At 36.2% G+C, this 15,268-nt stretch overlaps 1 protein-coding gene across 1 annotated transcript in view; it reads left to right on the top strand.

Moving 5' to 3' along the window:
- The window catches only part of B3GNTL1 (UDP-GlcNAc:betaGal beta-1,3-N-acetylglucosaminyltransferase like 1), a 120,907-nt gene that overhangs the window by 25,247 nt on the left and 80,392 nt on the right, over positions 1-15,268 (top strand). Inside the window, exon 6 of the mRNA XM_074159955.1 lies at positions 11,504-11,599. Coding sequence (XP_074016056.1) covers positions 11,504-11,599 — 96 coding nt within the window. The remainder of the gene's footprint in view (positions 1-11,503; positions 11,600-15,268) is intronic.

Below are 15,268 nucleotides of genomic sequence, written 5' to 3'. Positions count from 1 at the left end.
TTTTGTTCTGAGTGCAAAAAGATTAATAAACATTTTTATATCATCTGTCAGTGAGTTCCATATTTTAGCTCTAGCTCTTGTCGTTGAAAGGAGGGAGGTAATTCTAGGTAGTCTGGACCAGTTTCCATGTACTGTTTTGCTTATCAGAGCAGCTCTTCAAGTCAGAGTGCGCACCGATTGTTTTGTGTACAATAAGAGCACTGCCTGTAAATAGCGTGTTCCAAGTGATTTATTTCATTGAGTAGTTAAGACATTGTGTACTCAACTAGTGGAAAAAACATCCAGAGAACTGTTTCCATCTCATCCCAGGTGTGCAACTGCATGTGTAGAAACTCTTGTGACAGAATTCCAGTGCAGCATCACCCACTAGAACACTGGCTTGTACAACAGAAGCTTTTCAGTGTAGCCTTTTGCTGAGCAGCTGTGCCATAATATATCACATTAACATGGGGTTTTTTGTTCCTGCGTATTATCACAACCCTGGAATAAAGGCAGAAGATTGTTTTATCTGTCTTGTGCCAGGTCAGGCTGCTTCCTGATGAAAGGGAGCATGGATAAAAAACAAAAATGGGAACAAAAATAAAGAGGGAGGCCACCTTATACATTGGCAGTGAACAGTAGCAATTTGGGAATATTGGCAGTCCTCAGTGTGTAGTGATTTTACATACCACATACCAACAGAGTTTGATCACCTCTGAAAGATCTTAAAGCCTTTTGTTTGCTGTATCTTCTTATTACTCTAATGTTAGAGTAGTCCTGAAAGTAACAGATAACATTTCAGACTACACGCTGTGCTTCCTCTGTGTACTTTCTGTTGGGAGTCAATGTTGTTACTATGCAGTCTGGTAATTACATTGCACTTAGACGTGGATTTATTCTATCTAGTGAACAAGGTAACTTTGCTTGTATGGCTAGAGTTTGCAAAATTGAGATAGCTTGTGAGCAACCTAATCTAGTTGAAGATGTCTCTGCTCATGGCAGGGGGTGGGACTAGATGGCCTTCGAAGGTCCCTTCCTACCCAAACTATTCTATGATCAGTCTTGTTCAATTGAAGTAGTGTGATGCAATGAACAAGGACTTCATTTAGGAGTGAGAAGATGCACGTTTGACTCCAGAGTGGCTTGGCCATTCCTCATCTACTGTTTTAAGGAAATTCTGTAGTCTGAGCCTTTATTCCTGAGGGATTTTATTACCTTTTCTCTACTTAAATTAGACAGTGTTTTAGTCTGGACTGCAAAAATAGGTAAGTAGTATCTTGTATGTAATTTTGCAGGTGTGAAAAGATAATAAGCATATGTGAAGCTTTGCTAAACTGTCATTAGATGTAACTACATAATGTTGAAATATTAGCGCTCTGTTCAGTGTGATAGAAAAGCCTCTTCATTTAAATTCTGTTCTTCCTTTGTGCAACAAGTTAATGGTTGTTGGTGGTCTCTCATTCTGTGTCTGCTGCTGAAGCCCAGGTTTTACCAATCTCCTTTTTATTGTTCTGTCTTCCAGTTGTTACATATAGCTTAGCAAGAAATGCTTTTGTTTTGGACATGAACTTGATTAAAATGCTCATCATGTAGAACTTAAGTAATCTTTGTTTTGCCTTAGTTAATTTGCATCAGCTCTCCTTCTGTCTCCCTTGCTCAGCATGTTTGAGACACATCCGTGTGTTTTGCCCAGACATGTCCTAGCAAGCAGTGCCTATAGAGTTTAGCTTTAATATAAGCATTAATTCATATAACAGCTATTAAAGAGAAATTAATTGGATAGTGGCATGTTTGCTTAACCCTGTTAATGGGAATTTGCGCCACTAAATGGAGCAGATCCTCACTAGATCTGAGGAGGCTCTGGTCCATCTTTGGTATGGACAGAGGGGGAAATGAGATTATTTCCCTGAGGAGATGACCTACAACTGTTGATTGTCCAAAATCAGTTTATTTTTCATGGAGGAGAAAAAAATGTCCAGAGAAGTATTTTCATGAACTAGTCTAGCTATTCTTGTTATTAAAACTTCTCTACTTTATGATTAGTTCCCATATACTGCACACTGTAAACAAACTGCAAGTCTTTAACATTTTTCTCCATGGGAACTCTAAATTAAGGCTATCCAGTATAGACACTTACAAAAATACATATATTTATGACTTCAGGAAATAGTCATTAGAGGTTTTTAAAAATTCCTGATAATTCAATAATGTTCTTTTAGTATGGAGGGTAGAAACTAGAGCAGCGCTTGTGAGAAGGTTTTGTTCTGAAGCAGTGACAGTGGAGTATATTTAAGAGGAGAAAATATGATTCCTTTTCTTTTTCTTCACTGAAGAATATGAAAATTCTTTGTTTGACAATGAGAGTATTATTCTTACGATGGTTTTCACCAATTGAGCCTTTCCATGTATATTACCCAGATCTGCTGGAATTCAGCTGTGTCTTTGCTTTTTATTAGGCAGCTTCCTTAAAGATTCTTTTTAATTTGGTATTTCTGAAAAACCACAGTGCGTTTTCAACGTCACAATGTCAGTTGAAGGCTGTTCTAAGTTTAATCAAATACCCCAAATGAGAAACATCTCAACTTACACCACTTTGTAATTAAATTTGTGTTTAATATGGCCTCCACATGCCAATAACCCCATCAAACGATTGTTATTACTAGAGTTTGATATTCATGAATGTCTGACTGTAATATAGACTTTCAGCATAATTAATTTTTAAAATTATGTCTTGACGCATGAAACATTTGAAAATCAAGATCCCCTCCTCCTTGTGTTTCGGTATTTTGCTGTGGTGACAACTATTATTAACCCAGTCATACTTTGTGGAGCTACAGACACAACAGAAATTTGTTTTAAAATAGAAATTATGCAAACATATTGCTCTTTTTGACTGTTCTTAAGCCTTATGCAAAGGACTTGTTGTATAAGCATCTTGACACGATCCAAAGAGTTTACTTAATTTGCATGAAATTTGGATTTCCTGTGCACTAACATATTTATAAACTTTGAGCCAGGATGTTGGTTTATCCCAGGACGGTAGATTTTGAATGAGGGCTTCTGAGGCCTGGGACTTTTTCCTACCTAAACCAGCTATCAAAATATTGGATCTTACTCATTTACCTTCAAAAGGGACTTCTGAACTTCATTTAATGTGCTGTAGTGTCTACAGACTTGCTGTAGTTTCTCTTCAGTGATACTTACTTGAAGTTTTTCTAATTCCTACTCCGTGATTTCATATGGATGACAGCATCCTTTTTCAGTGTACGTGGGGTGTAATGCTCAGCTGTGCTCATTCTGATTACACCACCTTGGCTTCTTGATTTTCATATAAATTCACTAAAGAAAATTCAGACTTCCTTGGGTTTTAATTACTCTTTTTTTATATATAGACATGTAGCATCCTATTGTGGACTTTGGACTTGAACCAATGCCAAGGAGAAGATTTAACGGGTGTTCTTAAAAATGGATTGCTACAAGATAAGACCCATCTGTGGAAATGGGTATTCACCTGAGCTATAGGATTCTCTGGGGATTCAGCACTGTCGACATATTTTATAATTTTTAAAAAATGCTTTAGAACACTAGAGTGTGTTTTATATCCTTACACCTAATGCAAATCACCTCACAGGTGTCGTGTGTTTTGAAGAACGCTGTTTCCTCTGTTGGAAATGAGAGGGAGAGAAAATACATTTTACTGCTTTCTTAGCCAAATATATAATGTTGGAAAGATTTTTAACCACATTAAAAAATTCCTTCCATGTATTTTTGATTACAGTAAATGATGGTCACAAGATCCTTCTTACAGCCACTGGTATCTTCAATCATTTCATCTTCCTCTTTCATTAAAAAATAAAAGGGCCTGGGCCTCTAGAAAAACACAATATAATTTAAATAAATTCTTTTAGTATTTTTAACAACATAAATTTTGATTCTTGTTTTCAGTAAGGTCAAAATGCAAAATGCTGATGGTTGGTATAACTATCTAGCCTATTTCACTGTTGCTGTGGCATGTAAATTTCTTATTGATTAAAGCAGATGTTTTAGTTATTGTGATGACTGTGTACTTGTCTGGGAACTCAATGTAATGTGTACTCATTAGACAGCTAAATTTTGTAAATATCTCTTCATCTTTCAGGTAACATGGTTTCTTTGACTAACTACCCTGTATTTTTGTCACATTATCCAAACACGAATTTTCTTGAGTTTTAAAGAAACTGTGAATTCTGGTAGCTAGTCTTACTTTTAATGAAATAAATTGTAGAATTTGCTTAAATGGCAACTTAGATCAAGCCTAAACAAGAATAATTACTATTATTGTTATTGGCATAATTTTATTTTCTTAATGGTTAGCATTTTATAGACAGGTTCTTCTATAGCATCATCACAATTTAAAGGAAGACCATCCAATAATAACCCATATATATCCCAATATATTTTTACAAAATACGGATTTAGCTATATAGAGCTTTAATTACTTCCTCTAAGTAAGAACAGTAAGAAGCAGAACTGAAAACAGAGCTGACAAATTTCTTCAAGATGATCTTGCTTCCCTGCTCCAGTATTCTGCAATTGAAATGGATTTTAATACATCATTCCAAAAATTGTTTAACTTTTCCTTAGTTGGCTGAAGGAACAAATTAATAATATAAGTGTAGTCACCTGTTCACATTTAGTAAAAATGAGTGAAATGATGCTTGTTACCACTGGCTGAAAATCTTATCCAATACTTAGATAGTTTAATGGTTAAATCTTAGTTTTTACAATCATGCTAATAAACATAATAAAGTTTTAGCTATTCTGAGTATATTACAAATAAAGACTTGTGAGAAGTTGTTAATCCTGTTTCCTGTGAGAAGTGGGTGATCGGATGAGCTGATGCTGAATCACAGCTGTGCAATTGAAAATTATGCTACAAGCACTATTCCCTAAGCCCGCTTGAAAGGAAATCCTGAACTGTCACAATCAATTGCTCTTTTCATGGTAGATTTCTATTTGACGCTTCCAATCAAACTTTCTAGGGATGCTGCTGATCCATACTTGTAACAGCCTGTGTTAGAGGTGCTGCACCAATACCTAAAGCTCTGCTGAGGTTTCAGACAAATATATATATAAATAAAGGGGGCAGCTGTGTGTACCCAGGAAGAAAAAGAAAGCTTTCATAGAAGTGTTTACAACCAAATAACATTTAAAATATTACATGGATGAAAACCAAAGAAATCAATACAAAGGGAAGACAGAGAGAAAATTTTCACTCTCCTGTCAAGTTTTCTTTTTGAATTTCGAGATATCTTTGCAGTGTCACATTGATTGAGGGTGAGTGTATGTGGAAATGAATACGACAAAAATAAGTAGAGTTTGGAGACAGGACAGGTGCCATCTACCTTTCCTTTATACATCAAGATGTAGGCATGATTAACAAAAAACTTTTCTTAAACATTCAGGATGAGGTAGATGTCTCCTGTTGGCTTTTTTAGTTTAGGAAGTTTCCCTCTGTGGGCACTCACGGACAGGCATGTTGGGGAAAAGGCCTTCTGCAGTAGAGAGAATCCTTCCTGTGTTGCTTGTTATTTGAATAGTCTTTCTTCTCACAGAACATTATCTAGGATCAGACAACATGATACTTCTAATTAAAGCTTCACTAAGTAGCTAATTACATTCTCTTCAAGGAGGCTTACATCATTCAGTCATATTTCTAACATGAAACTCAACACTGCGTACTTTTTCTCAGTGTGTAGAAAGTTTTGTACTTAACCTTTGAAAATTGTATTTCATTTGAGGGAAGCAATTTATTTAGTACAAGAAAGCTGTGGATTTTTTCCTTCCTAAAAATACATGTTTTTCCAATACCTGTTTCAATATCATTATTGGTTCAAGATCGTTATTGTTTGGTTAATTAAAAAGCTTCATAAAACAAAGTTCCTTAAAAGAAGATATATTATATGAAGAAATCATATGTATTTATATAGTAGCCACTAGGTGCCTACTACCTTATAGAGAGTTTCTGCTTTTGCCTGTTAATTTCCTGTTTTTATAAAGCTAGGATGGAAAAAATTGGTTAAAATGGGAGACCAATTAATTTTTCATCCTCATTTCCTCTTTAGTACAACAGGAGCATTCTGACCCGTAGGTTTTCTCCTGAATAAGAAAGATTTTCTGTACTAGGGGAAGCTGTAGTGATTAAAAAAAAAGAAAAAGCGCCACATCTGTAGAAAGTGTGTTGTTTTTAATTACTGTCAACTCATTTAATCTTTGCTTCCTCTCACCTGCTTCCTTTTCCATTTATATGTGGAAAACATAAAAACCTAAAATGATGAAAATAAGCAACATCTCTACCTGAATATTGCATTTAAAAACAAACACCAGTGAAAAGTTGGAACAAGTTTTGGCATGTAAGCAGATGGCTGGTGTTGCTGCTGGGTTTAGAATGCCAATTTTTCTCCATATCAGATATATGGGTGAAATACTCTCGTATTTCAGTGGAACAATTTTGTAACTCACGGAACAGTGACTGTATGTGCTCATAATACAATTTTGTAATGTATGTAAAAATTCTGCTTGGTTCCTCTGAACATGATGGTAACTCTGAACTTTGTGTTGCTCAACAAGCAGTTGAATGTGCTCATTAGATTTGTATTTCATACCTCATGGCTAACCCTGTGTACTGGACCCATTTAGAGTATCTGTTTCCTGGAGAACCCCATTGTCCTATTTTTATATTATTATTTGTGCTGTTTAAATTGTATCATAGTTATATTGTATAACTATGGAAGTAATGTTAATACTGCATTACAGCAACTTTCCAGTTGGAACATGAAGTATATTGCATTTGTTGTATATACTACGTAGTTTAATCTAGGTACAGGTATATGCTAGTATATGGTTAGCATTTGTAATATAAAAATAAACTTGCTGAATTAGATTAAAAAGTTGAAGCTTGGATGAGCTCCATTTTTGCATGGAAATGGATACTCAAAATATTTAAGAGAGCGTTTCTAACCTGGAGAGTTTCTTGCCTTCTGGAAGTGTGAATGGGTGTAAAATAGGCCAGAAAGTATTTTAAAACTTATAGAAGAGGCAACAGTGAAATACCTTTCACTTCAGTTTAAAATCTATAAGGAAATATTCAGTGAAGTGAATATAAATGCTGTGTGAGATGTGGAGGAAATGGGAAACGGTGTGTGGTGGCTGCTGGTGCCACACCTTACACTGGGGAACTAGAGGAAGCCGTTTGTACTGTAAATAATCCTGATTTTGATTGGGTGAAAGAGGCCGGTTAAGTGAGCTCTGCTTTACAGAGACTGTGCCGATGACCCAGGTGGAGTTACTCTGTGTTGGTGATGTTTACCTTGCAACCGTGTAAGTCAAGGATCCCAGTCGTGAGTCAGAGTCCTGTTGGGAGAGTAATGGTACCACTAAGGAGCAGAAAGGTGTGCAGTCTTTTTTGGCTGAGGGTCTAGAAATAAATTTGATTGCGTAGTGACAATTGTAAGGTTTGTCTGTAAAACATATCTCTTAAGATGATGCTAAAAGCAGTCTGGAGTGGTTGTGAAAATAAAAAGAAAGCAGGAAGTCTGCGCAAAACGTTTTGCTGGTATGTTGGGGTAGAGGGAAGTGTGAACATTTCACTTCTTACAAAATGCTAACTTTGTTATGAGTTTGTAGTTATTTTCCTGCTGTGTTGCAAGATCAAAATGCAGCTGTTCCCAATAACATGCATTTGTATTGTAAAGTGCATTTTGCTGTAATATCATTATAATTAAAGAATGTGGTTAAATGATGTTTTACAATCCCGTCTTCTGCAGGAGGGAGATCTTTGCTTTTCTGTGCCCAGCTGGTGGGTTTGGTATGTCCATGGAAATCTTACGAAAGACCACTGAGAACATCAACTATGGATTTTTGTTCCTTTGCTTTTAAAGAAAGGAATTGTCAGGTAGTTGTTGTGGTTTTGGTTTTTTGGATGAGGAGGAAGAGTGAAGACAGCAATTCAGTTTGTGAAAGAATAGATTTTAGAAATAATTAGAAGGCCTTCTGGAAATAAATACTTTTGGTGTGTTTGTAGGTAGCATGTTTAGGTAATTTTAAGAAAAAGCAAACTTAAAGCCACTACTATTGGGGACATCATAGTAAAGTTTGATTTTTGTTAGTCCCTCTTTTCCTCTGTCTTCGTTTAATTCCATATATGAAACAAGTATAGGATTGCTAAGTATATATTATGATATTTTATTGTCTAGATAATGATCTTATTCAGTGTGTAAGGAAGAAGAAGTTAGAGTGAAATCTTAACTTCATCTTTAGATTAACTCCACTGAAGCCATTTTATTCATCAATAATGCCTGCCTTCTAGAGCTCAAACTAGAAAAGAGTAAGAAAAGCCAAAGGTATAGGGGAGAAGGTATGATATCATTTATATATTAAATCATTTAGAGAAATGAGGACATCAGTAAGCATGTGGAATCTCAGAAAATGTGGTTTTTCTAAGTTACATTTTGAATTGTCTTCATTTTTTCCAGCAAGCAGCTTTTCTTTCTGACATTAATTCTCAGCATTAGTTCTACTATTCTTCCTTTCTAGTGTTCATTGATATTAGAGTAGGTCAGCATAACACTTTCTTCTGTCTTTGTTAGTGATTGCAGAATGGACCAGTTTGGACTCTTATTTTGAAAATTCAAGGGCCAAGAGTCATCAACTGTGTCCTGGTTAGTCATGGCAGTGAAATCCACTGCTCTGGAGAGAGCTTCTCGTTCAAACCCCTCACCATCAATTCCAGTAAAACCAGATGGAGACTGAATGCCATGAACCTTTAGGTGTTTAGTGTGAGGCTAAAGGGACTTCGAGTTACAACAACAGAAGGGTTGCCCTTCTATGATTATTCTGAGTTTTCATTTGACTGGGTAAAAAAATGTAATTTGACTCTTGAAACACTGAGTTACTCTAACATCTGCCTCTTTAGAAGTCAGAGGCCAGTCCTGTTACTTTCTGCTGTGTTTCTGTATGTATTTTTCTAGATTAATATCTTCCACTGGCTTTGCTGTGGAAAACAAAATTGGTGTGTACAAAAAATACATATTTTTTAAGAAACTAGTTTTTTATTTGATTAGTGTGTTTGTATATGAGGATCTAGATTGTTATCCTCTCACTCTGTCTTACTGTTAGGCAGGTCACTTGCTGAAGGAGTTTGGAAAATTACACTTCCAAGGATTCTGCCGCAAATTATGGTGTTTGTTCTGTTCAGGATTTCCATCACTGCAATAACAGTAATTCCTAATAATTTGTTTATTTGATGAGTATTTTTTTCCTAATCACAGTGTTTTCAATTCCCAGAGACTCAAAGTATCTTAAGTATTACAAAACCAGTAGGACAGACCAGTACAGTAAGTACAGAATCATTGTTACAAGCCAAAATTCAGAGAAGTAATTTGGAGCGTGCAATGGAATTATTTATATGGCCACATGGAAAGAGGAGGAAATTTTGGCTAAGAATCTAAGTCAAACTCTAGAAATTGCACAAAGTGATGTATGATACAGAAAAGAGCCATCAGGTTCTGATGTAATAGCAATTTTTCTGTCTGCCTTCACCTCTCCTTGGGTGTAGGTACAGATAATTGATCAAATCCATTCAGTTTTCTCTGGAAAAATAAGGAGTTGAGATATGAACCAATTGTTTTATGGACCTTGGGGAATTACAGTCGTTTAGCTGAGCACCTGGATTCAACCTTTTTTTTAAGGTTGCTTAAGCTATCAACAACTTTTATGAAAATGGTCAGACTGGTCAGAAATGAATATAAAATATGAAATTCTGTCCTCTGCTTCTCATTAAAATTTCAAATCGCATAGAAAGAGGTGCCTGCACTTTCTACTTGTCTCTAATTGAAAACCAGGTTTTCAGAAAAACAAATTTGAGATTCTCCTTTTTCTCTCTTACCTTGTGATTCTGTATTTCAGCTTAGGCTGTAACTATTTGAATAAAGAAACTAAGTTTCCATCTTGTATTCTTACAGAATACCTTTCAAGAAAAAAGTGCTTTGTGATTTTTCCTTTCTGACTTCCGTGCATAGATTTGTAAAGTGTCTTTGTAAGTTATAAAATCCTGGGATATGCAAGAGAAGGGAGTCTGACTTGGTTAACGAATACTAAAAAGAGTCCTATAAATAGTTCCATTCTAAAATAAAAATTGTCCTCACAGAACAGAATATATGTGCATCCGACACAACTTCTGTGCAGTTTTTATGCCTGTGGAGTGTCCCCTTTAAAAACATATCTGTCAGCTCTTCTAATTGATATTCAGTTTAAAAGAATTTTGGGTTAACCTTCTGAAAATGTGTTAGTATTACTTAGCTGTGATTCAGGAGGAAGTTAGGGTAAGGATTGAAGTTGTCCATAGTAATTCATAGTTGTCATTGAGGAAAAAATTTCATAGTTCAGAGACACTCTGTTTTACAGGATAAGCAAATCATGATTTCTCTTTTTTTTTTCATGTTTTTTATTTTGATTGTACTTAATCGTACTCTAAATTGTGATGTGCCATTGCCAGCAGTCCCCCAGCAAGATCTCTTCCTGGTGTTTTTGTTCCCACATCAAAAGTATTCATGACTGCACGTGCAGAATTCTAGCCTGACTACTTACATCTGTGGGGGGTTTCAAGCTCTGTAAATAGAGATACCTGTAAGATCTAAACTTGCTGAGCTCAGCAGATACAGTTACAGTCCTTATGGATGTGTACAGCTACACTCCTGGGGTTCTTCTTGGCTTCCTCCTTGTCTAACCAGAGATTGGCAAAGCAAACAGTTTAGTGTTTGGATGAAATTGCATTAATATATGTCTATGCAGTTACAGATAATATGAAATCCCTCTAAAATTCTGGTTTTGATGCATATTGAAAACTATTTATTATGCCAACAGCTGTTCAGAATAATTCCTATTTAACCCATACAGCTACAGAATAACATTAGAGCAGAAAATACTGCTCAAATGGGTATATAGTACTTCAGTGAACAAAACAAAATGGGGTGTCTACATTGTTCTACCATGAATGAGACAAATCAGAATACAGATATTTTATTCCCCCTTATTTTATATGAATTTTAAGTAATGTGCAGTATTATAGGTGATGGTACTGTTGGTATGATTGTCTGGTGTTATCCAGGTTCTGATTTTCATTTGCCAAACTTTTTGGTTGAAATTCTATATTCTGTATTCATGTGTGCCTTTGGATGACTTCCCTTTGAACACTTCAAACAAAATGGTTTACATATTCCCCAGACTGAAGCTATTGGAAAGACACTTCTCAGTGTTAGTTTTCTAGAGACCTTTGAAAGTCTGTAACTATTTAATGTTTGAGCAGAGCAACTGTGACATATTGTATTATATTATATTACATTACATTACATTATGAAGGGGGCTAATAAGGACTGTATAGATAATCTTAATTCTTGGAGTTCCCATGGTTTGAGTGTTTTAAGATTTTGTTGCCATGTGGGTGTGCAGCAGTTTACACTCTGCGATTTATCTCGTTTTGCTTTAGATTATTGGTTGCCAAGTCAGAAGAGAGCCACCGGAGTCTACTGAGCGGTACACTCGCTGGATCAATAATCTGACTGAAGAACAGCTTCTTACACAGGTATTCTTGTTTCAGCTGTGACTGAAATTACAGCAGAAAAATAGAGCAAGAAGTTTATTTAGATGGATTTTTTCAATAATTAGCAATACGTGGTAACTTTATCAGATTCTTACACTTAAAGGCCAGTCTTTTCAATTAGAGACAAGTTTATGGTGCATGTGACCATTATGTAATGATGACTTCACACTGAGTGAGGATGAAGCTTTCACCTTCAGCTTCGGAGTGAGCCTTACGTTTCTCACTGCTCTCTGTGGTTAAATTCATATGCTTTCATGTTCTAATAATTAGTTTAGGGTTTCCTTTTTAAAAAGTGTATGTAAATACAAAAGGAAAAGAAAAATCTTTCTTGAGAATGATTTCCCTCTCCCCTAAGGTTAGGTACTGACTGCTTCTGTATCCGCTTAAGTTTTGCTAGAGATCATTTTAAAATAGCAGTTCTTAGAGCATTAAACACTGGGTTCATGATACATGTTTGTAAGATGCGTCTTGTGCAACTGAAGATGACAGTTTTGGCATAAAGAAAGGTTGTTTCGTTAGGCAGGCGGCCAACGCTGAACTAAAAGAGACTTTGGCAAAAACAAGTTAAACTGTGGAAGAAATCAATCCAGCTTGTGGAGGAATGTGTGTACTGAGTATTATAAGAAATCTAAGGGATGGTTAGCAGAAAACATCCCAGCAGGCATTAAGATGCAAGTATTTGGGTTTGGGTTTTGTGATGCTATGGTAGGGAGACATTTGCTTTTGATTTTCCTGGATTTAAGGAGCTGAAAAGATTAGCATACCCTTGTTTGTTAGACTTAATTGTAAACTCTGTTGTGTTCCCCATTACCCTAACCCCCAAAGATGTACTTACAGGCTCTGCTATGGTCAGTGTAACACAAGAAGTAATCTGTAGACCTTGTTTTAAAATCAACAGTGGTATAATTCACCAAGTGAAAGTAGTTACAGGAAAAGTTACCCATGGAGTATTTGGATTTGCCTTTAAGTATGGCATTAGGAAAAAAAAATAGATTTAAAACAGGGAACTTATTGGACAGCAACATCTGAATCACTGTGTTGTTGAAAAGAAGAGAAAGAAAAACTTGAGGATGTAAAAAACTCTTACACACTCTGAAGTATCTCATCTGCGTGGCCACTGGATGGGGTCTTTAATGAATTAAGCTGGAAATTAAAAGAAATATCCTAATTCTAAGGTGATTTAAGGGGGGCTATACAAAAGAATAACTACTTTTAGGATGGGGGTGTATGTCTTCTGTAAGAGATTATTTAATATAGTGATTCTGACAGTAGGAGGCAAATGCAGTGACCTGGGAAGTCCCTTGCAATCTTATGTGACTACAGATATCTCTTAAAGCCTTAATCAAGCAGCATGTGCAATCCATTATTTTTACATATGTTTTAGATTCACACATTTACAAATAGATGAGGAATTTTTGAAAATATATTTGGTTTGGAACTAGAAGGCTGCATAGCAGAGCTTTTGCTACTTGTCTGTGAGTTTATTAACAGATAAGAGTTATAGAATCACACTATGCATTCCTAATTATTTTTTTTTAACTTGTTACCTGTTCTCTAGCAAGTTTAGTGCAGAAATAGAAGGTTGTCAAAGACATTAGGTTTCTCAAAGTTCTGTGGAAGTATGAAGCTAGGAGAGATTGTGCTGCACCAGCTGCGATTCATATTGTCGAGCACCACAGAATCCACTGGGACAGAGATTTTAGGTGCCCAATTACAAGACAAGCTTCAGCTGTGGCAGCAGCCTGCAGGGAGCTGGGCTTTTCTGCCTTTGGTGCTAAAAGGAGTCATTGATTTCCAGAGCAGTGTGTGTCAGCACAGGGCAGCTCTCCTGCCTTAGCATCCCTTCCTCGGATCAGAAATTCAGGTAGGGAGGTAATTAATTTGCTTTTTCTGGACTTAAGAAAACAGGAGGAGGAGGAGGAATTGGGTGGAAAAACCATCTCAGCTGTTGTCTAATAATCAGGATATGAATCTGTTATGTAAGGTTGGGCCTGATTTGTCCCCTTCCCCTGCCTCCAATGCACCCTACGTTTTATTTTGGATGTGCTTTTTTTAAGCTGTCTTCAGTAAATAAGGAAATGATAATGATGGGCCTTTGCTAATGGATTTGTAGAATCTCTGGGAGGAGCAGTCCTTCAGGGAATTCAGGAAAATTGGCTTTAATTTACAGCATATTGTCTCCAGCAGTTTCCTGTAGTGAAAGAATGTTCAGCTTTTTTTAGCTGTCTCTGTACTCAGTGCCCAGCGTTTTTTCCAGTTACTTCTGTTGCGTTTCTATATCATCCACATGCAAATTATTTGTGCTCTAAATTGGGAAACCAAGCAACTAATTAGAAAAAATATAATAGCCAATTGTCAAGATCATGTAATCCCCTATCGTAATATTCCTGTTATTAATCAAATAAGATCCTACAGCATTCGATTGCTTCACTTGAGAGTGCCTAAAGCCCTGTTTGAAAGAGGTGGGTGGCAGCAGATGTTTTGTGAGGTGGCTGGATGGCTTCACGGGCCTCGGTGCTGGTTTTATATCGCTTGAGTCAATACCAGATTTTTGGATCAAATGTCCATCCCCTGTCCTCACGCTGAGAAGATCATTCAATTCAAAATGCTTCTAGCATTTTAACTTTTCTTTTCCCTTAGCCATGGCCTCTTGATGCTTACTCATCCATTAAATGTTTCTCTAAACAATTATACTGTAACATTCCAAAGATACTTTATGGTATGCGTGAAATTTCAGAATATATACCCCAGCGAGTGTGGTGGGAGCAAGAGAGTACAAAGAGAGCACGATAATGAGAAAACTACTTTTAAAAAAGATTTAATATTTGCTTGTTTAAGGTTATGTCCTGTCTAAATAATGAATGATTAAAATATGCTATTATTGGTATACTAATATAAGCCTTAAAATACCTGTATATGTGTTCTGGTAGACTTCATCTCTCTCTAGCCAATAGTAAAAAAAAAAAAAAAAGGAAAAAAGATAACTTTAATTGTTCGGTAAGTACAGAGCACAGTGACAGGTACAGGGAGAAAATGAGCAAATAAATTAAGAGAACTGACTGTTTCAATGTTGGAGTAAGTGGGAAAAGTGTATATTAAAACTAATCCTACAGGATATCCGAGTCTGAATTGCGTCTGAAACGTGATTGTAGCTTGATCATGTAGCCCTTCTTGTACACTGGAAGTTTTACTGTGCTGTATAAGTAAAAATGTCTGAATGGTTTTAAGGTTGGATTAATTACACAAATATTTATACACATAGTTTTTAAGGATTGTTGCTGACTGTAAGTAGCACAGCTGAGTTCATATCCATGTCTGTTAAATCACTACTTTAGTCTTACAGCCTGTGAGTTATATTCAGCCTGAAGCATAATTCCATGTGACCTGCCATTTTTCCTTCCCCAAAGACTAGAGGCTTCTCTGCTTTCACATGGTAGTTAGAAAGCAAACTGAGCTTGGAGCGGTATGCGAGGAGACTCCTGCAAAAAGGAGTGGGCTCTATGGTGAGACCGGACTGTCCCAATTTAGAAAAATAACGGTCTGAACCAAACATGGTGATTCTGTTCGGCTGTTGTCCACAGTAATGTGTCTGTATCGCTTCCTGGTACATCCTGTACTTTGCAGACTGTCTCAGAGCTCTTTGTGTTGGAT

This window comes from Numenius arquata, chromosome 17 (genome assembly GCF_964106895.1).
Source record: "Numenius arquata chromosome 17, bNumArq3.hap1.1, whole genome shotgun sequence".
NCBI lineage: Eukaryota > Metazoa > Chordata > Aves > Charadriiformes > Scolopacidae > Numenius > Numenius arquata.
Note: the sequence above shows the minus strand (reverse complement) of the source record. Positions and strands in the feature narration are given on the sequence as shown.